We start from the raw sequence: 26,756 nt of genomic DNA on the forward strand, positions 1-26,756 counted from the left end.
CCTCAGCGCTGCGTGCGTCACGTGCGTCACGTGCGTGTCTCGGCCCTGCGTGTGTCACGTGCGTCATGTGCGTGCCTCGGCGCCGCGTGCGTCACGTGCCTGCCTCGGCGCTGCATGCGTCACGTGCGTCACGTGCGTGTCTCCTCCCTGCGTGCGTCACATGCGTCACGTGCCTGCCTCGGCGCTGCGTGCGTCACGTGCGTCACGTGCGTGCCTCGGCACTGAGTGCGACACGTGCGTCACGTGCGTGCCTCGGTGCCGCGTGCGTCAGGTGTGTGTTTTGGTGCCGTGTGTGTCACATGCGTGCGTGCCTCGGCGCTGCGTGCGTCACATGCGTGCGTGCCTCAGCGCCACGTGCGTCACGTGCGTGTGTGCCTGCCTCGGCGCCCTGTGCGTGCGTGCCTCAGTGCTGCGTGCACGTCACGTGTGTAGGTGCTTTGGCGCCGCCTGCGTCACGTACGTGTGTGCCTTGGTGCTGCATGCGTGTGTGCCTGCCTCTGTGCCAGGTGCGTTGCGTGCGTGCCTGCCTCGGGGCCACATGCGTCATTGCGTGTGTATGTGCGTGCGTATCTCTGCATTGCATGCGTGCATTCCTCGGAGCTGTGCGCGTGCGTGCCTTGGTGCCGCGTGCGTGCATGTCTCGGTGCTGTGTGCATTGCGTGCGTGCGTGCCTGTTTCGGCGCTATGTGCGTCACGTGTGTGTGTGTGTGTGTGTGTGTCTCAGTGCCACATGCGTGCTTGTCTCGGTGCTGCATGCGTCATGTGTGTGCTTGTTTTGGCACTATGTGGGTTGCGTGCGTGCCTTGGCGCCACATGCATTGTGTGCGTGTCTTGGTGCTGTGTGCATGCCTGCCTTGGCGCCTCATTTGTGCCTGCCTTGGCACCACATGCGTGCAGTTCCTTGGCTCTGCGTGCGTGTGTGCCTCGGTGCCACGTGCATCTTGTTCATGCCTGCCTCAGCGCCATGTGCATTGCGTGCGTGCCTGCCTCGGGGCCGCGTGCTTGTGTTGCTTGAAGGATGATGTTTGGGAGAAGGGCGTTCTGGGCATTTTGCGAGCAGCTGCCATCTTTTCTGAGGTGCCTTCTTTACTTACTTCTCTTTTCTAGTCACATCCTAATCCCTCTTTCAGAATAACAGATGGAGAAAGAATACAAAAAAGTGAGGAAACAAGGAAAGGACTTGTTAATGATAGTGGTGGTAGTGGATAGGAGCAGAGAGGCTAACTTGAGTTCAAAGGCTGATCTGGGCTAAATACATAAACACACCTATGACTCAGTTTCACAATCTGTAAAATGGGAAAAAGAATTTTTTTTTCTGCACTGGGCCTTTATTACTTCCCATGGACTTTCTCTAGTTGTGGAGCGCAGAGGTTACTCGCTAGTTGTGATAAGTGGACTTATTGTGGTGGCTTCTCGTTACAGAGCACGGGCTCAGTCATTGTGGCCCACAGGGCTTAATTGCTTTGTAGCATGTGAGATGTTACCAATCAGGGATTGAACCCAGTTCTCCTGCGTTGGCAGGTAGATTCTTTACTACTGAGCCACCAGGGAAGAGTTTTTAATTTATCATGCTGGTTATGAGAATAGAAGAAAATAATGATGGTGTTAGTACGAGAAGTTGAGGTCCATGGTGTCTTCCCCTTTACCCCTTACTCAGAGAGCATTGTAACTCAGTTGGCAAGATAGGACCTGACGTCAATTCTTGTGACGGCAAAACTGTATCTTAACTCATGTGAGGCTGTTTTAGGCATTATTCATCCATCTTCAGAGAAGGCGCACTATTCCCTATAGAATTATTAATGTGTTTGCTTCAGGAGTGCTACTTCAGACATTGCTGGCAGTATTATATCATCTGTGGTTTATGCATTGCATTGCTTTTCTAGACTCTATGAGCTCTGAAACATCTGGCCTCAAGAGTTTAGCATGAGTGTTTGTGAAACTGTAATAGCAAATTTGTATGTATGGTTGCCAGATTTAGCTACATGCATACATTCAGGATGCCCAGTTAAATTTGAATTGCAGATATACAATGACAAATTTTTTTTTTGGTACAAGTATGTCCCATGAAATATTTGGTAGTACTTGCACTATAAAAGTAGTCATTTATATGAAATGCAAATTTCACTAGGTATTCTGTACTTTATCTGGCAACTGTATTTATTTGGCAGTGTGCCTGACACTTTCCTAAGTGCTTTACACGTACTCATTTAATTCTCATGAAAATCCTATGTGGTGCTTTTATTACCCCATTTTACAGATGAGGAAACTAAAATACAGAGAGGCTAAGGTTGCATAGTTATTGCATGGTGGTGTTGGCATTTAAAATCAGGTGGTCTGGGTGTGGAGTATGTGATGAGGCTACACTGCCTGAGAAGGGCTTAGCATAGTTCCTGGCACAGAGGGAAACTGCTCAGTATTAGTGACTTTATTGTTACCACCCATCCCACCCCTTTTAGCCCTGGTTAAACTTTAAGAAGCCAGGCTGGTATAAGGAGTAGTGCCTCCACCTCTACTACACAAACGCTAGCTGGAGAGCAAATAACAATTTGTCTTGTATGTGATGACTTGAGGGACTACATAGCCTGGCATTTCACAGAGTTTTTTTGTCATCGTATTTCTTTTATTAAAAGAAGACTGAGTTTTATCCATGAACTGAGTAGGGGGAAAGGAGTTTTGGTGTCTTGACAATTATGGTCCCTTGCAATTTTAAGTCACAGCTCCTCTGTAGAAAGTACAACCCTGTGCCCAGCTGTGAACTGTGAATGATGAATTGAGAGGCTGTAGCTGGAGTTTTTCCACTTAGTGGGCTCAGTTCCAAAATTCAGTGTGAGTGATGTATTCTCCACTTTGTATCAGGACTGAGGTCAGAGCTGATCTTGCAGTTTAGATACCTGCAAGAATACTGAGGAGATGGGATACATTTGAGGGTTGGGGGCTGGGGGATTTGGGAAGGTAGCCAGAAAACAGTGTGCTTATGTGAATACAGATGTGTGTGCAGGTTCCTCTGTGTGACTCTAAATATTGTATGGGACGGAAACTTCTGTGATCCATGTCCCTGAGGTGTCACACAGCAGATTCATTCTGTGACTGCAGAGCCTGATTAACCATAAATATAAACTAAAATGAAAACTTTGTGTCCTAACATATTTGCATATTACATATTAGTGATGAAATAGTAGCAGAAACAAAAATTGTAATTGGAGGCAACCTAATTAATTTTGAAAGATAAAAATATTGTGCTCGCTTTGGCAGCACATATACTAAAATTGGAATGATACAGAGATTAGCATGGCCCCTGCACAAGGATGACATACAAGTTTGTGAAGCATTCCGTATTTTTTGGATCAGTTCTAATGAGGTGGATGAAACTGGAACCTATTATACAGAGTGAAGTAAGTCAGAAAGAAAAACACCAATACAGTATATTAACACATATATATGGAATTTAGAAAGATGGTAATGATGACCCTATATGTGAGAAAGCAAAAGAGACACAGATGTAAAGAACAGACTTTTGGACTCTGTGGGAGAAGGCAAGGGTAGGATGATTTGAGAGAATAACATTGAAATATATATATTACCATATGTGAAATAGATCGCCAGTCCAGGTTTGATGCATGAGACAGGGTGCTCAGGGCTGGTGCACTGGGATGACCCTGAGGGGTGGGATGGGGAGGGAAGATGGAGGGGGTTCAGGATGGGGAACACATGTACACCCATGGCTGATTCATATCAATGTATGGCAAAAACCACTATGATATTGTGATGTAACTAGCCTCCAATTAAAATAATTTAAAAAAGAAAGATAAAAATATTAAGTTAATTTAAACTTTGTCAAACTTAGATTCTAAACCACTTTTTTTTTTTTTTTTTTTTTTTTGCTTTTTGGGGGAGTGTGTGGAAGGATTGAGAGTGGTGGGGAATTTGAATTTCTGTAGCAATTAGGATGCTTGTATATTATTCACTTCATTGAAGACATAAAGCTGTTTGAAATTTTCATAGAATGTCTAGGCTAAGGAAATAAGTAGCCTTACTTTTAAACCTGGAAGAACTACACATAACCAAACTGTAGTATGCATATCTACATTTACGCAGATTATACTTTTTTGGCTAGTCATTCATGTTTAGCTGAAAACTTATTGGGTTTCCATTACTTCAAACATAAATGTATTCTGGCATTAATTAAGTATAAAAATCACCCAGGATGTCATCTTTCCAATGTCATTAAAATATTGGCTGCCCTTAAAAAAATGATTTGATACATATCTTTAGGTTAGAGTGGTAGCCAGCAGTTGAAAGAGAGTTGGAGTTTAGTATTAGGAATTTGGGGACCTTCTCATCTTGTAATGAAAGATTTTTTTTTTAAGCTCATGGATACATATTTAGGTATGCACAAACTTCCTACTGATTATCTTCCATATGTAATTGAGTGTGGCTTTAAGAAAGGAAAAAATGGCAGATCAGTCTATTGTGTCTTTCTGTTAACTTATACAGATAGCCAGTTCTACTCCTAGACTTGGGCAAGAGAGGCGTCTGCTTTGGGCCCCTCATTTAGAAAGTTCCTCTTTGCCCTGCTCTGGCCACGCCTCTCCCCTGGACAAGGAGTCTGTGGAGCCAAAGCAGCAGCCCTCTCCTTCTGCAACCCAGAATCCCCTCTAAGATGGCCCCAAGCTTCCAGGGCCTCTTTGGATCTCTTCCAGGGGTTCATTTCTCTGAGCGCTTCCCTAAATGTCAAGGGGTTCAAGAATCCATACCTGGCCCTGCAGGTCTTTATGAAAGTATGAATATATTGTAAGTAGATCTTTTCAACGTTTAGATTTTGTGTGTGGGCCTGTTTCAGTTAGTCTTTGTTGTGGAACAAACCACCCCAAACCTTAAAGGCCTGAAATGAGTGATTTAATATTTCTTATGATGACTTGGGTTTGGTGGGGTTCCTCTGTGGAGATTGCCTTAGGCTCGTTCATATAGCTGCATTCAGCTGGAGGCTTGCCTGGCCTGAAAGGTCCATGATAGTCTCAGTCACATGCCTGGCCATTGGTGGTGGCTTGGTTTTTCTTCATGTGGCCTTACCTCCTCCTCTTCAGAGGGCAGTCTCAGGGCTCCATTCAAAGGGATTTAATGTGGAAGATGAAAGGCCTCTTAAGGCTTAGCTTTGAAACTCATGAAAACTTGCCCTGCCATTTTCTTCTGGTCAAAGCAAGTTATAAGGCAGCCCAGATTCAAGGCAGGGGAAATAGATGCTGGTGGAAAGAGTGGCAAAATCACCTTGCAGAAGAATGGAAGGAAATGTCACATGCATTCTGCCAGTTTACCTGTACACTCTATTTGTATTGCTGAAATAGATGTTAGGGGTGGTCCTGCAAAAACCAATAACAATAAGACCACCAAACTTTTACCCACTCGGTCTGAATGTAGTAGTTTAATATGACAAAGTTGATTCAGGGAGTCATTTGAAGGGAAATGTGAAAACCAAGGCTTGGGAACTGGTTGATATGAAATTGTTGTTTAATTTGGAAGAGACCAGTACACAATGTTCAGTGCTTGTCATTAATCCTATGATTTTCTTTTTAAATAGCTGCTTCCATCTTAAGTAAAGTAAATCTGTCTGTGGACCCCTGTGATAATTTCTTCCGGTTTGCTTGTGATGGCTGGATACACAGTAATCCAATTCCTGAAGATATGCCAAGCTATGGGATTTATCCTTGGCTCAGACGTAATGTCGACCTCAAGTTGAAGGGTAAGTTTCTGCTGGGGTTTGGTGATGCACTTTACAGAGAGCAGTATTTGACAAGAAAAACATAGTTTTGGATTTGAAGCATGACTGCTCACTTTTTAACTATACTAAATTCATTTCTAAGATTTTTAAAAAAGGAATATTTGAAGGAAAGTTATAGAATTCCAGTCTCTCAGATCTTAGTGCAAGCCTGGCATAGCTCATGTACACATTTGATAGTAGTAAGTTTTGCTGCTGAAGGATAAATAGCATTTGATTGAGGTTGGGAGCAAAGGAATAGTTAATGAAAATCATGTTATATCAGTATACTCATTTGTCTGTTATGTTCAGAGCAAACTTCATCACTTGCTCATTGTGTCCTGGATTTTCATGGTTTACAACATGTACTTAACACTTCATTGTCTTTTGACATAACTTTTGAGAACTCTGGATGACCTTGTATTTGTCATATTGTTCCTGTTAAATGCTAAGTTGGCTCTGGGGAGACTGTCCTTTCTCCCATGGCCTCTCAAACAATGACAAGCTCACACACACATACTCACATATGCCTGCACGCACACATGCTCTTCAAAAGTTGGAAATGTCTTTTGCTAGAGGATCTTCTGCTCACAATTGATCTAATTTTTATGCTGAGCTGTTGGAGAAAAGCACTTCAGGATGGAAATAGGGAGATTTTGAAGGCCGAGTATGGTGATTGTTTTGAGAAGGCAAAAATGGTATTTTTTTCACTTTCTCATAACTGAATTATGCCATTTTCACTTTCTTATAACTGAATTATGCCATACAACTAGCATTCAGTAGCACATCTAAAAGAATTCCTGAAAAATTTTGAGAATAATCATTTTTATTTTTTCTCCATATCCTTTCCCCTAAGATTTTAAGAATTAATTCAATCAATTTTAATAAAAGTTAAGTATGTATCAATTTATGTATATAACATCCAAAATCATTGGCAGAATAATTAAATACCTATTGTCAGTTATAGGGACTTCCCTATAGCTCAGATGCGAAAGAATCTGCCTGCAATGCAGGAGACCTGGGTTCGATCCCTGGGTCAGGAAGATCCCCTGGAGAAGGAAATGGCAATCCACTCCAGTATTCTTGCCTGGAGAATCCCATGGACGGAGGAACCTGGTAGGCTACAGTCCATGGAGTCACAGAGTCAGACACGAGGAAGCAACTAACACACATTGTAAATTGTAAGGAAAAATGTGCTTAAATTTCACAATTAGATATAAACCATATGGGCTTATATTTTATACTAGAAGGCTGAAACTTAGTGTTCATAAGTTATAAGTGGGAATTGGAAGAATGTCAGAGTTTTCCCATAACCCAACAGGTGATATTCCTGTGCTATGGCACTGTAAATAGGACCTTGAAGAGTGAATTTACTAAGACTTATTTCCCTGTAGGATATTAACTTGTGTTGGTCCTTTACCCACCATTCTTGCCTGTTTCCTATCTCCCTTCTCTGGCTTATTTTCTTCCTAGACAGAAAGATGTGTGCCTACACACAATCCAATAAGCAGATGTATCACTGAAGGATAAGAAAAAGTATTTCCAGATAGATGATCGTTTCGTATTAGTTATAGACCAAAGATTTCTATCTTCAGGGCATGAAGCTGTTATAATTTAAAGAATTTCTGGGAACATCTTACTGTAAAAACTAAAATCAGTATCAATGGGTTTTGTTTGAGGAGAATACTGTATGTGGGCTAAAATTAATAAAAATGAGAGTAAATTGTTCAGAGCAGCACAAGTTTTTTTTTCTACTTTTAAAAATGAGAAACTATTATTTCTAAGCTTAGTTATGAAAATAAAAAGGAGCAAAAATAGCATGCAAAAAGTAAAAAGAAAGTCACACTTAAATCCACTCCTAGAAATACCTGCTAATAAAGCAGTTGGGTATATATCTTCCCAGGTTTTTTCCCCACGTGTGGATACATATGCATAATGTCATATGCACAGCCATATATTTAAAAAAATAAAAATAGCTGATATTATGCATGCTGCTCCATCAGCTGCTTTAACAAATGATGTATTCCTCATAGATGTGGATTATGTCAGTAGACATCTTTCCTTATTATAAATAACACTATAATAAATACCCAAGTTTGCACATCTTTATGGCCTTATCTAAATGTATCCTTAGGATAAATTCCCAGAAGTGAGATCACTGTGTTGAAAGAGTATTCACGGTTTCATTTCTGTTGCATATAGCAGAATGGTCCTTTAGAAAGTTGTTTCTAGGTCTTCATATATTTTCTTGCTGCTTTAAATGGCAACTTTTCTCAATCACCTGTTTTTTTGTGGTGTAGAGTAGGGGTCAGCAAACTGTGGCCCGTGGGCCAAATCCATGCCACTGCCTGTTTTTGTAAATAAAGTTTTATTGAAAGACAGCCACATCCATCCATTTATGCATTATCAATAGCTGCTTTTGCACCACACCATCAGAACTGAGTAGTTGCTGTAGAGACCATATGACCTGGAAAGCCCATAGGACAGGCAAAGCTTAAAATATTTACTTTCTGACCTTCAGGGAAGAAGTTTGCCAACTCCTGATGCCTATTGTAAAGCTTTGCTATATCTATATTGGATCTAATTATAACTATTTTATTAACTCATAGCTTTTTGGGGATTTTTTGGAAAGGTAATCATGAAATTAAGAAATAATTACAATTTTTGTCTCTTCCTTTCCTTTTACTATAATTGACTAGAGCCTCAGAATAATGTTGAATTATAGCAATGATAATGGGTATAATATTCTTAGCTTGGGTTGTAATGCCTCTAGCATTTACCTCCAATGTACTTTTTCTTTGTTTCTAGTATTTTTTATTGTGTTCTGTTATTCCTAGTTTGCAAAAAGTGTTGCTCAAGAAAAATCTCTTCACTGTTTATCAAGAGACTCACATGGAGTATCTCATTTAACTTCTCTAGATTTCCTCATGCTGAATTAACCTTATAATCTTGAAGTAAATCCTGCATATGGATGGTTTATTATTTTCTTTTAAATCCTGCATATGGATGGTTTATTATTTTCTTTTAAGCCATTGCTAGAATTGAATTGTTTCTTATATGTGTGTCTGTATTTATGATTCATGTTGGTCCATGGATTTTTGTGTGCTCGGTTTGTCAAATTCTATTATCAAGATTGTGTTGGTCTTGTGAAACAACATGGGGGGCTCCCCATGTATTTCTATCCTCTGGGAAGGACACAGACAAGTAAATCTCTAGTTTGACATGCACTGTATAGGATAAATTACGAAATCAGTCATAGGGCTCTTGCTTCAAGTGCCAAGAAGGAGAGCAAATCGTGGAGTAGCTTCTCTTTTTAAATTAGTATCATCTTATGCCAGATGTATGTGCTTGAAATATAAAATATGTATTCTTGGAACTTTTAAATTCTGAGGTAATTAAGACTTAAAAGTTGAAAGAATAGTATGAGGAACGCCTATATACTCTCTACCCAGATTTCCTGATTGTTACTATTTTGCTGTTTTTTCTTTATCATATTATTCTTTCATTCTCTCTATAAATGTAGAGATATTATCTCATTCTCTGTCTATATCTTTGTATTTATACATATAGATAAAATATGTAAATGTATAAATGATACCAATACACAGATTTATAGATAGATATCTTTCTGAACTCTGCAAATACGTTGCAGATAATTAGATTTTTTAAAGGAAGAGCTTTATTTTTGGCTGAGTCTTCATTGCTGTGTGGGCTTTTCTCTAGCTGTGGCCAGTGGGGGTTGTCCTCTAGTTGTGGCGGGCAGGCTTCTCGTTGCAGTGGCTTCTCTTGTTGCAGAGCACTAGCTCTAGGGCACTCGGGCTTCAGTAGCTGTGGCCCGTGGGCTCAGTAGTTGCAGCTCATGGGTGCTAGAACACAGGCTCAATAGTTGTGGTGCCGGGCTTAGTTACATTGTAGCATGTGGGATCTTCCCAAATCAGGGATTGAACCAGCATCTCCTGCATTGGCAGGCAGATTCTTTACTACTGAGCCACCAGGGAAGCCCAGATATTCTTCAAGTATATAAATAGAACTTTTCAGATACCAGATGTGCTGGCAATCTTATTTTTTAAACACTAAATATTCTTTATTTATTTAGCATGTAAGTTGTTTATTTTGGGAAGTGATCCCAGGAAATGCAGATGGGGGACTGGGAGAGTGAAAGATGGAAGGGAGGAAAAGCCAATCCAATAATTAAACACTTGGTCTTTAACTTCTAACTATTAATATATATTTATTCTATATCTATCTATGTATCTGTGTATCTCTCAGTCAGTCTACTCATCCATCTAACCACCCAGGTGATACAAGCTCATTGTAGATCAGCATAAATGACTAGCGAGAGGAAACATACTTCAGATCCTAATACCAAGTGATAAGTTTTTAAATGCAAATATACATATACAATTATATATATATATATATATATATAAAAAAGGATCGTATATTCTATTTTTATAATGTTATTTTTATGTGACATGTTAACATCTTTTCAGGTCAGTATAAATAGTTCTATACCATTATTTGCCATGACTGTTTTGTATGGATATACTGCAATTTGTTTAATCAGTTTATGTGTTGCCATTTAGGTGGTTTCCAGATTTTATCTTCATTATAAGCCTCTCAGAGCCTGAGTGTTAATGCCACAGAGTTGGATTTGAATCCTTTCATTTCTCCTTTGTGTTACTTTTGGTCAGTTAGCTCACCTAGCTCAGCTTTTTTGTCTTTCAAATGGAGATAAGAATACCCATTTCATAGGATTTGTGAGGACTAAAGGGAATGACCTATATAAATTACTCAGTCTAGTTCCTGGCATATTGCAGGCCCTCAATATTTGTCCTTTGCTCTTCCATTTTGTCTCAAAGATAGTTCTGCGGCTCATGAAGTAGTGTCTATCAGATGTTTTAAGTTTTATTCTGGTCTTATCCTCTGTAAATATCATGTGCTTTCAAAAATATTAAATACTGGCTAGATATTTTTCCTCACCCTTGATAAAAAGAATATCCAAAAATAAAACCCGATGAGACCAATCAAAAGAATACCATTTTCTTATGACTGACAGAAAACACACAGAAATGGCTGTTCAATTTGTGAAATAAAATGGGTTTGACACACCTGGCTGATGAAAAATTGCCCTCTATTGAAGTCAGCAACCTGGCTTCATGAATTTTTTTCTTTAAATGGCATATAAGACTCAGATTTCTACTTGGAAAATAGAATTATTTCTTGTTCTAAGAATTAGGATTTGTTTTTTTTAAAGGTCTGAATATAGTTATGCATTTGAATGTCTTAAAATTTCCTTCCTACAAAGCCTCCCAAATTTTCATGTGACTATGAAATTGACACAGCATGCATTGCTTATGAACGAACAGATGAAAATTTTGCAAATGAGCACTTATGAAACATAAAGCAATGAGTGAGCTAGAACACTTGTGTCAAACAGGAGACAGATGACTTAGGCTAGGGCCAGCTCATCTCTATTATGGAATAGCGATCTTGGCCAATATTTTATAAAGAAATGCAGTATATTATTATGTTCAAGCACAGACACAGCACTAGCAGAACAATAAGATGAAGTGGGGCCTATGCATTAATAGGCAGAGAAAGATGACTGTGATTCATAGATTGGTTATTTATTTGTAAATACCTGTTGGCTGAGATTTAAAGGATTCTCATAATTAAATAACCCCCCTATAATCTTGTTTTTCCTGTTAGTGATCCTAGCCAGACCGTCTTCTGCAAATACTAAAAAGCTGAAAACTTACAGTTCAGCCCCTGTAAAGTCATAAGATAATTAGAAAGTTCAGATCATTGAAGACATAGTTAATTGTGTCATTTTCTTCATGCCATGGCATAGTATCATGATGTGCCAGTGACCTTTGATGTCATTAAGCTCTTTGAAACAAATGATGTCAGACTAGAAAAACCAAAAGGGGGACATGACGGGGAAGTGCTAATGAGCAGCCAGTCACTGTGGTGCGCTTTTATTCCTGGTGAAAACTCAGCTCATGTAAGTCTCATTGAATCTGCTATATAGACCAAGTGTGCCCACTCAGAGCAGATTCCTGTTTTTTTTGACTATTCTGCCTCGTTTTCATGGGGCTACCCAGGAAGCAACAACTTGCCAAGTTATATATACACTGTTATGAGTCCTGTATGCACAGAGAGATGCTGCATAAAGATCTAGGCCTGTGTCAAAGACTTAGAATGTGAAATGAAATGATTTTACCTGCAGTTTTTTGTTGGTGTGGTTTCCGTTTTTCATAATTGCAATACCTCGTTTGAGCATGGGTGGGGTGGGAGTGTGGGTTCGTGTAGTGTGACGAAGGGGAAAGAAGTTGTGAAATTTTAAAAAGTTTAGCAATTTCCTGTTAGGAGACATTTACTTCAAATACAGAAATTAATTTCTTCCTGAAGACTCTGAAAATGTGTATTTGCCTCTAGGGCATGACCTCTTTCCTAAATAGCTTAAGGAAGTAGAGGCCTTGAGAATGGGCACCATGTGTAGGAAGCTGTGCTCTGGTAGCTGTGACAGTCAGCATTTTAGATTTTCTTCCTGTGTGTCCATTTCTACCCCTAGTGCATATCCTTGTCTTACTTTTTGACTCCTACCTGTTCCAAGCTTTTTAAGATCTATTTTCCCCACCTGTGGCTTTAATGTAGCTTTTCTTTTGTAGTGGTTAATGTTGCAAATAAGAACTGCATCTATTCATAACATTTATTCTGAGTTGTATGCTCTTTGATTTGGGGGAAATGTGCTCACTTCAAATAGATTGAAATAGACAGCATTTTCTTTGTATTAATTGATCTGTGAACACAGGACTATTTTCTGAGCTTTTACTTTTTTCCTGGCGCCAATTGTTTTTAATCACAAGTAACAGAAACATCAACTCAGATTGGCCTAAACAATAAAGACAATTTGTTGGCTCATGTAACCAAAATATCTAGTAATCATGTGGACTTTAGGTAAGGGTTGATCTAGCAACTGAAACTAAGGATCACATTTCTTTCTTTGTTTCTACTCTGACATCCGTTGTCTCATACTTTCTAAGTCTGCTTGGCTTAGATCGTTGCCAGTAGCAATCAGAATTTAGATTTCCTTATTTGCATCCAGCAAAAAATATTGTGTTAGGCATAGGAGGATGTAGAAGTTAATGAGCCGCCACAAGACTACTGTGTAGAAATTAAAAATCTGCACATCACAAAATATTTCAGTAGGTACTGTAATCAAGATTCTAGAAGGAATTTTCTGGTTGTCCAGTGGTTAGGACTTGGCACTTTCACTGCCAGGGCCTGGGTTTGCTCTCCCTTCAGGGAACTAAGATCCCACAAGCCATGCAGCATGGCCAAAAGTAAAAATAAAAGACTCTAGAACTACACTGTTCAGTATGGTAGCTACTAGCCACATGTGGCTTTTGAGCACTTGAAATATGGCTAGCTGGAATTGAGATGTGCTATAAATGTAAAGTATACACCAAATTTCAGAGACTTCATTTAGAAAACATGTAAAAATATCTCACCAATAAATTGATGATTTATTTCATAAATTACATATTGAAATATTTTTAGATATATTGGGTTAAATAAAATATATTATTAAACATAATCTCACCTTTTTTGTTTTACTTATTCAAATATGGCAACAAGGAAATTAACAATTATATATTTGGCTCAGATAATATTTCTATCAGACAATACTGCTCTAGAGTCCTGAATCAGCCATTAGAAAGGTGAGCTATTTGTGATTAAATTCAAATTTATTTCACTGATAGAGAAGGATCAAAGAACACCTTTAGTAAAAATAGTTCTCTATTCCCATCTACAGTCCCCCTCTATTCTGTTACTCTATAGGTGTCCTCTGTGGTTTGTATAACCATCTGAAATTATCTTGTTTGTATACATACTTATTTGTTTTTCTCATCTATGCTTGCCCACCTGCGTAAAAGAGTCAGGTGATCAGGAAAGAAGCATCATGGGGATGAAAACAATAGGTTAGGATATTTGTGTTTTCCCAACTTTATTGCCGGACCTTGGTCATGACCTCAAACCCTGAAAAGTCTTGATAATTTAATTGGTCAGACAACACACTCAATGGTGTATATGAGTTTGAAGTCTCTCCTGTAGGGAAAGAGAAGAGGAAAAGGGAATTAGTGAAAGGAAAAGTGTCATCTTAGGTTGCTCTCGGTCTTCTTTGGATTCCACTGTTTTTGTTGTTGTTAGTTATACCCATTTCCATTCTCTCTTTTCTTTTCCTCATCCCTAGGGGATCTTTAGTTTGGACTCATGTCACCTCAAGAGAGCTGTTGATAGAATTCAGGGACTTGAATAGGAAAACAAAACAAAAAAAAAAGCATCTTTATTTGCACTAACCTCTGATGGAACGTTAGCATTTTCTTTAATTATGACTGTAGTTTATAAACTCTAGTTTGTAAGCTGTAACTTGGTTACCAGTGGGAATCATCATTTTTAAAAATCTTAATACAGATGTTACAGCTATCTTGAAATAGCATCTACCTACATCACCACTTCAAAATCATAGTGGTGGCTAGACTCGATGTGAGATTTTATTTAATGAATTTTTGAAGTAGTGCATCTATCATGATTTTAAACAGTAAGACAACTGTTTTGTTAACTGTGTTTTGAAATAACTGGGTTCCATTATAAACCCATGTTTCTTATGTTCTTGTAGACATTATTTTGAGAATGACCTATAGGTTTTAAGAGTTTGCCCAGGAGATATATGGCACGAAAAAGATTAAGAACCCCTGCCTATGTAAAGATTGTTGGGGCATGCCTCAAAAGGGTATAGTTTTATTTTACTTTAGCTTTACAATATGTCCTAATTCAGGTGTTTTGAGTGGAGATGGCTATTACATGGCCCCATGGGTCCATTCATACCCAAATATTTGAACAATTTGCTGTCTAGAATCCCTGGGTGATGAACACATTACTGACAGTTAATAGGTGTTTATAAGGATATTAGATGAAACCAGAGATACGTGTTTGGAGTTTATGCCAATGCCAAGCCTTGAAGTGATTAAGCGCAAACTTTTATGGGCTTACCTATGCCACAGAACAAATGTATTTATAGATGAAATTACTGTTTATTGCCAAATACCTATTATGAAAGCAGAGAGTTAAAAGGTCAATGCCCAACTAGAGATGATACAGCTTTTGCCATAGTATAGTTGAAAATATTTCTAAACAGTGTAAATGATTGGAAGTAGTAATACACAAAGTAGTGTCTTCATTCATAAGTACATATTATGTGGTTTATGAAAGAGCTTGCTTGTCATCTGATCTTAAAGATGGGGACTCTTGTTTGAATTTGGAATGGCAGGGGATGGAGGGGGGCTGTAAATCTGGAGGTGCTGGAGTGAACTTGGCTCTGTGGAAGGAATGAGCAGGGCTGTTGGTGAGAGATGACAGGAGTGAGATGGGCAGCTGAAGGATGTCAGAATCCATTTTGAGATTTTTGACTGGGGGCAAGGAAGCTGAGGTTTCTGAAAAGTGGAATGACAGCCTAGAAATGCTCTACATGAAAAAAAGAAGTAGAAAAACAGATGAGGGGGCATGTTTGTAGTATAAATATTGCAACACATAATGAAAAGTTTCCTGCTAGTTAGCTTGAATGTTGTAGGAAGATAAAAAACATTTTACTTTAGAAGATTGTCAACTAAATTTGGGATCCTTTGACTAAATATAAGTTTTGGGGCATGACTGATGACACAGGATATTCACATCCTGAGAAAGACATATATACACCTGCAATGATTCTTCCCAACCTGCCCACACCCTTTTTGGCATGGTTGGTGTGTATAATGTGTTTTACTTTCTAGTTGTTCAGGAGGATTGCGTATTTTTGAAAAGCCACTTCCTGAAAGAAGATGACTGAAAAGGGAAGAAAAGTCCTAAATTTTGGTGGTAACTATTCAAAGCCTACCCACATGAGCTTTGGTGGTAACGGTTCCTGAAGCTCCTTCAAGTCCCCACGTGTTCCTGCTGTTGGTTGCCAGAAGCAGGAATAACAACGGAGCTGAGAAAAATGGGATTTGGGCAGGAATGTCTAAGGGTCATCCAGATTTCACAACAGAAGCAGATGACTCAGATTTCCTGGGTCTTGAATGTCTAGAGAAATGGAACAATCACTTACCTTTATTCTACTCCTAATTGGTAAGTGGCAAAACTCAGTCACTAGAAAAATTAAAAAGTTGGTTGTGCACAAAGGCATGGCCAAGTGGAGTTGAACATTTCATCCTCCCATTTCCTAACTCTTTGATTAGATGATTTCAGCTGAGCTCTCATCCTCAATTCTGAGAACTTTTCAACTGCAGCTTGAAGGTGTGGCTGAATTGAGCATCTTTACAATGTGGAAAAATCCCCATTTCTCCCCTGTTTTACTACCAATGTGGGTATTTCGACTCATCGCTGTGAAGTGAGCCTTTAACAGATCCCCTCACCTCCCAAACTCATAAGAATACATCACACAGAGAAGGGCCTGACAGTCTAGGCACTTTATAGATGTGATCTTATTTAATAATACACTTGCTACCTTTTTTGAAGTCTCTAAACTGAACTCCTCACAAGCCTGTAAGATGGAAGGTTTATCTGCTTTTTGGGCATGAGAAAATAGAAGTAGCCAAGCAATAAAGTCAATCACCAGTCCAAGATCACACAGCTAAGAGGCGATGGAGGAAGGATTAGAATTCAGATGTTTGACCCTTAGCACATGGTAAAACCCCTGAAAACCGGGGAGGTGGTATTATCCCATTTTACAGTTGTGAAAGTGGAGACTTAGAGTGGTTATGTAAGTCTCTCATATTCACACAGCTAGTGACCTATAAGGCATCTTCCAGAGTAGTGATGTTGAAAAGAAATGTAACGTGAGTCATAGATGCAACTCATGTAATTTTACATTTTCTAATAGCTATATTAAAATAGAAAGGAATTGGATGAAATTATTTTTATCTAACACAACATATCCAAAATACTGTCATTTCATGGAATCAGTATAAAAAACTTATGCGTGAGACATTTTATATTTTTTTCTTGCCTAAGTCCTTAAAATGCAGGACATGTCTTAAACTTGCAACACGTCACCTTGTAGACGGGTCACATTTCAGGCATTCAGTAGCACCTTGCAACTACCCGCTTCTGAATTGGACGGGGCAGTTCTAGTCAAGTGCTTCTCAACCCCAGCTATACACTGGAGTCATTTGGGAGCTTAATAGACACAGATGCCTGGGTCCCATCCTCAGAGGTTCTGATGTAACTGGTCTGGTGTGCACCCTGCATTTCCACTCTTTAAGCTATTTAATACCCTGCTTCTGCAGGTAGTTCTAACATGCAGCCAAGTTTGAGAACCTAGTCAAGGGTGATCTCTAAACTAACTGAGTAGAGAACTATAGCCACTGTCTCTTGGAGAAGGCTCTGTGAGTTTTCTGAAATGAGAGCCATTCAAAATAACCCCTTGGGCAGTATGCTTTGCTAGTGCACACTAAAGAATGTCAGGCAATGCCCTAACTAATTCTCTCAACTTATATTTCCCAACATTTTGACCAAGTCTTGGAATAATGTAAGAAAAGAGATTTCTCTTTTCCCCCTTGATCTACACCCTGGTCTGGATATGTGACCAGTGTGAGTAAATTAAGACATAAAAATTTGATTATTTAAATTGAGGTCAAAGGTGTTGGTGTCAGTCTGGAATTCGTGAGCTGCGGAGAAGGGGAAGTTAGGGTTTGAAAGCTGCAGATCGTTGCCAGAATGAAACATGTCTAGTGGGGACCGCGTGGGAAGTGCTGGGTGAGGAAGGGAGGCAATTGTGGCTCTGGTTGAGGTCTGCCGGCTGCACAGCCCACGGTGTGGCGGGACGCCCACGAAGCTGCTCTTGCCAGAGACCTCACGCCTGCCTTCCCAGTCAGCCAAACTTGTATTTTTGCCCCTGAGACCTAGATGTGAAACCCAATATTCGGGAATTAAAATGTCTCATCTCACCCGGAGGTTCACTTGTCCTTAAAATGCTTTTGCAGTCATTTGGAATAGTTTTTCTCTTGCCTTCTTTTATTTAAATTGAAACACAGCTTGAATATTCTAGACACATTTATTATTTCCCAGGAGGAAAAATACTGGGTCTTCTGTAGTGGTAATGCTATAGTGACATGCAGTTTTGTTGGTTATATTTATTTGACTTAAAATTAAGCAAGAGAAGACACAAACACTGATGGGTCTTTCATAGCATCAACTAATAAATAATAAACTAATACATAATACCACATTTCATCGAATCAAAAAGACTGCCAGCTGAAAGATGCACCTTTATTTCATGTACGCTGAGTAAGACTAAGCTTTACACAATGATTTCTTAGGATTGGGGATTTTTATGTTATGTTCATCAAAAGTTCTTTTAGGCTTAGACATTAATTTTTATCACATATTAGTCTTTTACATTAATTAAAAAGGAAAATGCAAGCAAAAGAGATGGGGTAATTTATTCCTAAAACTTCTTCATAGTCTTTTTGATTTCAAACCATCAGTACTTTTATATTCTCACAAAACATTGTCCTCTTTCCATCAATAACAGCAGTGATTCAGCATTTCTTTAAAATGTGCTCCCAATCATCTCAGGGATTTTCCTCTTTTTGGATACACAGCAAGTTTTACTTTCATAGCCAAACTCCAGTGAAATCTTTCTGAAGATGCGTTAAGTGACAATTTCCTAGTCAGGCAACCAACCAACTCATTTGAAGTGTTGATGATAAGAACTGCTAGATCAAGGTCATATACGGGCAGGCAATGGCATCTACTTCGTGACTGTCTGGCTGACAATTTTAAGATGGATTCCAGTTTTAGAGATGTTCAAATGTTTAAAAAAAATGTGCTTCTTAGCTTTTATGAAATATGGTGTGTAAATTGTTTTTCTAGTAATCAAGATTTCCCAGCTGCTTGTCATATCCACCTTGTTTATGTACGTTTGAACAATTTCAGCAAGATTTGCCTGCTGTTCCCTCCTCAGCACACCTAGGCTTTAATGAACAAGGATGTATAAGCAAAACTCTCCCACTTCCTTCTTTTCCAGTTTGCAGCTACAAAGCTGTACTTTGATACCAGTCTTCTCAACCTTGAATGTGTATGTGGATCATGTGGGAGTCTTGTTAAAATGCAGATTCTGTTTCAGTAAATCTGAGAAGGGCCATGAGATTCTGCATTTCTGGCAAGTTCTCAGGTGATGCTCACACTGCTGTTTCAGGGACCACATGTTGAGCAGTCAGGCTTTGCTACATCTAAGAACATGTTATGGCATTAAAGAAATTCAGTACCTCTCCAGGGTGCATGGGTGTTTTATTTTTCCTTCATTTATATTATTATTTTGATGAAAACCTCTTTATTGCAAATGTCATTGTATTGAGTAAGAACAAAGATTTCTTAGGATGACAAGAAAATGAATTTTATACATCCTCTCTTATGGTACAGGGAGAGGTATTTCTTCCCCTTCATTTGTTTTATGAAGGATTTGCTCATTTTGTTTTCCCTTGCTTTTCTCCTCGAAAAACTTGGGCAGCTTGAGTTTATTAGGAAATCTGCATGTAATTGCAGATTAATAACCTACCCATTAATACCACATTAGTTCATTGTGATTAATAGCATCTGTGTGAATACATAATGAATTAGTAATGACAGACTATTTGCTTTAAAGTGTCAAGAGAACATTCCATGTAAAAAGGCACTACCCATAACAGGAAAATTAATTAGAGACTTGTTGGATAATAACTTGTCACAAATAAGATATGTTTGTTTGGAAACCCTCATTGGTATTGATATTTGCACAGTGAGAGATATTTTTAAAAACATGCCTGGGCCTTTTAGTTTATAAAATGAGAGGAGAATTTTATTTTCAACAACAATTAAGATGAGTATGGGAACTTACATTTATGAGAGAGATACACACACTCAAATATGAGTTTGCCTGTGTCACTAACCAGAGGCTTCTCATAGTGACCTTTTCAATTGAGTTCCAAATTGAACTGTTTCTCCTACCTGCTATCTATTCTGAATTCATCAATTCACTTCCCCAAGGCCCAAACTTTCCTTGTTACTAATTTTATTCCTTTAGCAAATCATTTGTTTTCTCTATGGTTCCTCATTCTAATTCTGTGATGTTGCCATCATTGTTTATTTCTGTCTTTGCCCTACATCCAAGGAAGCGAAGGTCAAGAAAATTATGTGACTTGCCCAAACCAATCCAGCCATATAATTTGTCCCCCACAGATTATGGGTCTAACATTTCAGATGTCTCCAATTTTAACCCAAGCGGAAAGAGCTGCATGAGCAGAGGCTCTCTCCAGCTGGTGCCTTTGAGGAAACTCAAGAAGCTTGGTGTGATTGGAGCTCAGAGTTGGAAGGGAAAGGGGACATAAGACAAAACTGAAGAGAGGAGGGACCAGAGCATGTAGGCCTTGTAGGCCATTTAAAGGTTTTAGCTTCTATCCTCAGGCAGTGGGAAGCCATTTGTAAATGTCATGTCAGGGTGTGCTGATGCGTGATGAGTTTTGCCAGAGCATCCTGGCTGCATGGCTCGGAGGAAAGGGTTGATGTATGGAGATCAGTTCAGAAGGCCCCAGCGTGCTGTTTTGTTTTCTAGCTTGGGATCCAGATTAAGGTAGAGTTTGTCTTCCTTGTTACAGAAAACCTCAAGCATTATTAGGTTTCCTCTTCTCTCTAACTTCAGCATGAAGGGTCATTGTCTTCTCTCTGTATCTCCCCTACCCCTTTTTTGGGAAACATTTCCAGGCACCTGGAAGAAGCAGCTAGGGGAGCTGTAGCCACAGCCAGTGGGTGTGGAAGTTAACTCTGGTCCGACCAGCCCTTTTGGGTCCTCTGCTTGTGCCAAGGATGCTATTGCTTCCTTTGTTTTATAGGAGAGGATTCTGGGTAGAGAAAGGAAAGAAAGCCCAGTTCCGGATCCTTCACTGTCAGAAACCCAATTTTAGAGGGACAGCTCCCTCGACCACACACTATGGTTTGAATAGCCAAGAATAGAACCTCTGCTGCTCTCACCTCCTCATGGAAGGTGGGAGTGAAAAACAGGGGTTAGTTGGGAAGTGGCTTTTTAAACCTATGTTTACAGTGTTTTGATGCTGCTGTCACAGATGAGAGAGGACTTGTGAAGTCTGGAGCTCAGATTTTTTAGGATTTCAGGGATGCAGTATTTATCCCACTCTTCCTCTCCGTAGGGTGTGGTATAAGCAGGAGTTGAAAATAGCTGTCCTGTGTTGTCTTTTTCATTTTGGAAGTCTTACTGGCATAGTGCTGCTTTTTTTTTTTTTTTTTTTTCCTCTTAAACCAGTGAATTGACTCTCACCTCAAACCCATATTGCATTTCATCTTTAAGAAAGGGACTTTTCACAGCTGGGTTTTGTAGGACTGAGGACTAACTTAGAACTAAATAGACCAATGCAAGGAGAGTGTTTCCAGGACAAAAAAAAAGTAAAGCTCTCCCTGCAGAATGTTCACGTTGAATTAAAATGGAGCTGCAGAGTAAGGAAATCAGCAAAGAAAGGGTGAAGGTCCTGATCTGACTTTGGGTGAGGTGGGGAATGGGGGAGGAGGGAATCTGGACTGGTGATGTCCTGGGGTCACAGGCATCCAGAAGGACTACTAATAACTGTCAACTCTACTTTAGTAAAGTTAGAGATGGGGAGGAAGGATGGTGAGTGCTATTGCGTGAAAGTAGTGGTTCTCAAAGTATGTTCCTCTGCTTCAGCATCAGCATTACCTAGGAATTCGCTTGAAATGAAAATTCCTGGGCCCCACCCCAGACCTATTGAATCAGACACTCTGGCAAAAGGACCCAACACTCTGTATTAACAAGCCCCTTTGACAGGCCCACAGCCAGTATACTACTGAATGGTGAAAAGCTGAAAGCCTTCTTGCTAAAATCTGGAACAAGACAAGGGTGCTCACTCTCACCACTTCTATTCAACACAGTATTCTAAGTCCTAGCCACAGCAATCAGAGAAGAAAAGGAATAAAAGGCATGCAAACTGGAAGAGGTAAAATTGTCATTATATGCAGATGACATGATGTTATATGTAGAAAACTCTAGACTCCACACAAAAACAGCTAAAACTGATAGATGAATTCAGCAAGGGAGAAGGATACAAGATTGACATACAGAAATCTGTTATATTTTTTATATTAACAATGAAATATCAGAAAGGGAAAGTAAAAAAAAAAATCCCTTTTAAAATCACATCAAAAAATAAAATAGGAATAAACCTGATCAGGGAGGTGAAAGACTTATTCTAAGAACTATAAAACATGGATAAAGAAAATTAAAGAATATTCAAAGAAATGGAAATATATCCCATGCTCTTGGATTGAAAGAAATAATATTATTAAAATGGCCATACTACCCAAAGCAATCTACACATTTAATGTTGATCCCTATCAAATTGTTGTTTTGTTGCTAAGTTGTGTCCAACTCTTTGCAACCCCATGGATTGCAGCACTCCAGGCCTCCCTGTCCCTCACTATCTCCCACAGTTTGCCCAAGTTCATGTCCATTGAGTTAATGATGCCATCCAACTATCTCATCTGCTCTGTTGCCCCATTCTTCTTTTGCTTTCAATCTTTCCCAGCATCAGGGTCTTTTCCACTGAGTCAGCTGTTCACATCATGTGGCCAAAGTATTGGAGTTTCAGCTTCAGCATCAGTCTTTCCAATGAATATTCAGGGTTGATTTCCTTTAGGAATGATGGTTTGATCTCCTTGCTATCCAAGGGACTCTCAAGAGTCTTCTCCAGCACCACAGTTTGAAAGTATCAATTCTTCAGTGTTCAGCCCTCTTTATGATCCAACTGTCATATCCATACATGACTACTGGAAAAACCATAGCTTTGACTAGATGGACCTTTGTGTCCATCTTCGCTTTTTAATATGTGTCTAGGTTTGTCATAGTTTTCCTTCTGAGAAGCAAGTGTCTTAATTTCATGGCTGCAGTCACCATCTGCAGTGATTTTGGAGCCCCCTAAAATAAAATTTGTCACTGCTTCCACTTTCTCCCCTTCTATTTGCCATAAAGTGATGGGACCAGATGCCATGATCTTAGTTTTTTGAATGTTGAGTTTTAAGCCAGGTTTTTCACTCTCCTCTTTCACCCTCATCAAGAGGCTCTTTAGTTCCTCTTCACTTTCTGCCATTAGAGTGGTATCATCTGTATATTTGAGGTTGTTGATATTTCTCCTGGCAATCTTGATTCCAGCTTGTAACTCATCCAGCTCAGCATTTTGCATGATGTACTCTGCATATAAGTTAAATAAGCAGGGTGACAATATACAGCCTTGATATACTCCTTTCCCAATTTGGAACCAGTCTGTTGTTCCATGATCGGTTCTGACTGTTGCTTCTTGACCTGCATATAGGTTTCTCAGAAGGTAGGTAAGGTGGTCTGGTATTCACATCTCTTTAAGAACTTTCCACAGTTCGTTGTGATCCACACAGTCAAAGTCTTTCACATAGTCAATGAAACAGAAGTAGATGTTTTTCTGGAATTCTCTTGCTTTCTCAATGATCCAACAAGTGTTGGCAATTTGATATCTGGTTCTTCTGCCTTTTCTAAATTCAGCTTCTACATCTGGAAGTTCTCAATTCAAGTACTGCCGAAGCCTAGCTTGAAGGATTTTGAGCATAACCTTACCAGCATGGGAAATGAGTGAAAATTACCTATCACATTACCCATGACATTTTTCATATAACTAGAACAAATAATCTTACAATATATATGGAACCATAAAAAACCCAGATTTGCCAAAGCAATCCTGAGGAAAAAGAAGAAAGCTGGAGGCATAACTTTCCCAGACTTCAAATAATACTACAAAGTAATGGTAATCAAAACAGTGTAGTATTGACACAAACACAGATATGTGGATCAATGGGACAAACTAGAGAGCCCAGAAATAAACCTATGCATTTACACTCAATCTTCGACAAAGGAGGCAAGACTGTACAATGGATAAAAGATAGTCTCTTTAGCAAGTGGTGTTGGGAAAGCTGGACAGACACATGTATACCAATAAAGTAAGAACACAACCTCTCACCATACACAAAAATAAATTCAAAATGGTTTAAAAACTGAAATATAAGATGTGACACTATGGAATTCCTAGGAAAGAAAATAGGCCAATGATGCTCTGACATAAATCAGAGGTGGGGGGAGGGATAAATTAGGAGGTTAGGATTAGCAGATACAAATTACTATATATAAAATAGATTAACAACTAGGTGCAACTGTATAACACAAGGAACTATATTCAATATACTATAATCAAACATAATGAAAGATAATATGAAAGAGAATATATATATATATATATATGTATACCTGTATCACTTTGCTATAGACCATAAACTAACATAATATTGTAAATCAACTATACTCCAATAAAAACAAAAAGAAGCCCTTCTCATGATACTGATGCATGCTCAAGTTTGGAAACCACTGGTTTGTACTAGGACATAATGTGAAGTTAAGCTTTAGGGATCAGCTAATTTGTTTTAATCAAACCTCACAAGGCCTCCTACCTTTGACTAGGAGCCTCAGGAGTATGTGTCCCTGGTCTCAAATAGGGTTACAGGGCAAAGTGGGTAGGTGGCTCAGTACAGACACACTCCACTGCTGCAAAAACCAGTCTCAGTATAACCTGGGAAGGCATTTCTTTCAGTTATTAATGTGATGAAGAGCTCTGTCAAGAAAGTCCATGAGGACTGCCTCTGGTTTAGCCACCTGGGGGCCTTGTTCTTACATAGGAAAGAATCTTGCAGAATTTTGCTGGGCACCTGCTGGTCAAATGAGCAAAAGTCAAGGACCTGGATCCAAATCCAAGCTCTAACTTTACTAGCTGAGTTTTCTTGGACAAGTTATTACAGTTTTCTTGCCTGTAGGCTAGGTTAGGTTTAGGGTTGGTGGGGGATTAATTGAGGTCATGGACAATACACCTGGCACAGAGCAGGTGCTTAATAAATGAATGCTATCACCAGGGTCCTTGAATGTCTCAGGACTGCTCAGGAAGGACCACTGTGGGGGGTATATAACCATACATGGCCTTTTCCTTGTAGTGTTAAGATGGTAGAAATAGGCAGGAAAAGTGTAATTAATATTTGTCCTATAGGAAAAAACTGAAGATGAATTTTAATGACTCTTTAAGTTCAGCACAGGCCTTACATTGAATTACCTGCTAAGATACAAATTATCTAAATAGGAAAGCTATTTTTCTGAGTTAAAATATCATGTTGGCAGATTCATTGTAATGCTATGCCATCAAGGAGTGATTTTAAAATTTAATTTAAATTATTTTGAAGTGTGACCCTGATAAGCGAAATCCTTAAAAATTCACTTACAAGTGAACATAATAAAAGAGTTACCTTCTGTTAGACTTCTGTAGTGTCTGGCAGTTGTATAAAATTAATTTCATTCTGGGTCAAAGAGGTCCTTGATGCTAAAATGGGGATATTTTTATGTTATTTGGTAACCCATGATTTAGATTGATGAGTTAGAGGTTTTTAATGCCCCTAAAATAATCTCTGTCCCTTTTTCTTAAGCTAGTGCCAACCAACAATTATCATTTATGAGATGATCATAAAAAATGAACAGAGGAAAGCCTTCTGACAGCTTCTCTCCCTACATTTGAGTGGGAGTTTTCCAGAAGAATGAGAAATATCAGCTCTTATTGTCTTTTCAGTATGTCAAACAGACTCAGTTAATCCCATGCTTGACCGGCTATGGGGCTGAGGAACTGCAAAGTCAAATGTCACACAATTCATGTGAAAACATGAGGGTTATGGGATCCACAGACCATGACTTAGTTAACTTGGATTTTATTTTTTTAATGAGAATAACAACAGGCTTTGCAAGCTGATTTAGAGTCTCCACGTCTAACTGCATAAGAATTTAATACCCATGAAGTGTGAGTTAGAAAAATGAAATTTTTCAGTACGGTAAATAAACTGAGGAGCCTGGAAACCAAATTGAAGTCTGTAGCCTGGAAAATCAACAGAGACTAAAAATAGTAAGATTAGAGGTGACATTCAACCATGGACCAGCCAAAGGTGGTTTTTAAGTACCACCAAAGGAGAAACCAGACCATCATATGATAGGTTTAAAAAAATAGATGTGTCTAGAGAATATTCTGTTTATTATGTAGGTGTGGAAGGGCACATTTTCCCTTAAAATGTAGGTCTGGTTTTCTAAAGTTTTGAGTTTTCCTGTACTTTCTCTCACTAGAATTAAGAGGACACTTCCCCTGATTTCTGAGGGAAATACTTATCTGCATGAAATTGAGAATTCAATTTGACAAGGTTTTAGAATGCAGTTGCTGCTTCTATTAAGCAAATCAGGCAAACAGCTCCAGCGAACTCTTAGCAAATAGCCAGAGAGTCCCCTTTAGAACTGGCGCACAAAATGATTACAGGGTCTGAGAAAGAACACAGAGGAGCGAGTTTTGAAAGAATCCCTGTGCTCATTACTTCTTGGCCTTTTGGCTAAGATCAAGTGAAGAATCCCTGTGCTCTGGGAGCCATCTTTAAATGGCATCAGCTTAACACCAGAGTTCTTGGTAGGTGTTTGCTCACAGGCCTAAAACTTTGTTCGTGTGGAGTTTTTGAAAACAGTCTTAGTTGGGAAAGTCTTAAATATTGCAGAAACTCCAAATGATTGGCCTGAGCTGAACATGATTATCCTGAGCTCCCGACTTACCAGGGGCCTGCCAAGTCCTCAGGAGTATCACTGTTCCTTTGGAAAGCTGTTTTGTTCCAGAGCTCTCAGTAAATGCCCTGTTGAGCAGAAGTAGACTGAATGAGTAGAATTGAAGTCATATCTGGCTTCTGTGCTTAAAGGAGGTGGAATGCTAAGTGTCCCCCTCCCCCTCCCTCATAGAAGAGAAGGGAAGTGGAAGTGGATGGTTAACCCACGACCGTTGGTGAAAAAAAGACTTGGGTAGCTTAAAAACCGGTA

The 26,756-nt window shown here is 39.2% G+C and overlaps 1 protein-coding gene and 1 non-coding gene across 6 annotated transcripts in view; both read left to right on the forward strand.

Annotated features, from left to right (window-relative positions):
* PHEX (phosphate regulating endopeptidase homolog X-linked) overlaps nucleotides 1–26,756 on the forward strand; it is a 227,349-nt gene that overhangs the window by 31,352 nt on the left and 169,241 nt on the right. For all 5 annotated transcript variants that reach the window (XM_044937419.1, XM_044937416.2, XM_044937415.2 and 2 more), the window contains exon 4: nucleotides 5,576–5,737. In XM_044937419.1, the coding sequence (XP_044793354.1) occupies nucleotides 5,576–5,737 (162 nt within the window). The remainder of the gene's footprint in view (nucleotides 1–5,575; nucleotides 5,738–26,756) is intronic.
* On the forward strand, nucleotides 3,237–3,340 carry LOC112582456. Its single transcript, XR_003106986.1, has one exon. It is a non-coding gene; the product is annotated as a U6 spliceosomal RNA (small nuclear RNA).

Source organism: Bubalus bubalis, chromosome X (assembly GCF_019923935.1).
Source record: "Bubalus bubalis isolate 160015118507 breed Murrah chromosome X, NDDB_SH_1, whole genome shotgun sequence".
Lineage (NCBI taxonomy): Eukaryota > Metazoa > Chordata > Mammalia > Artiodactyla > Bovidae > Bubalus > Bubalus bubalis.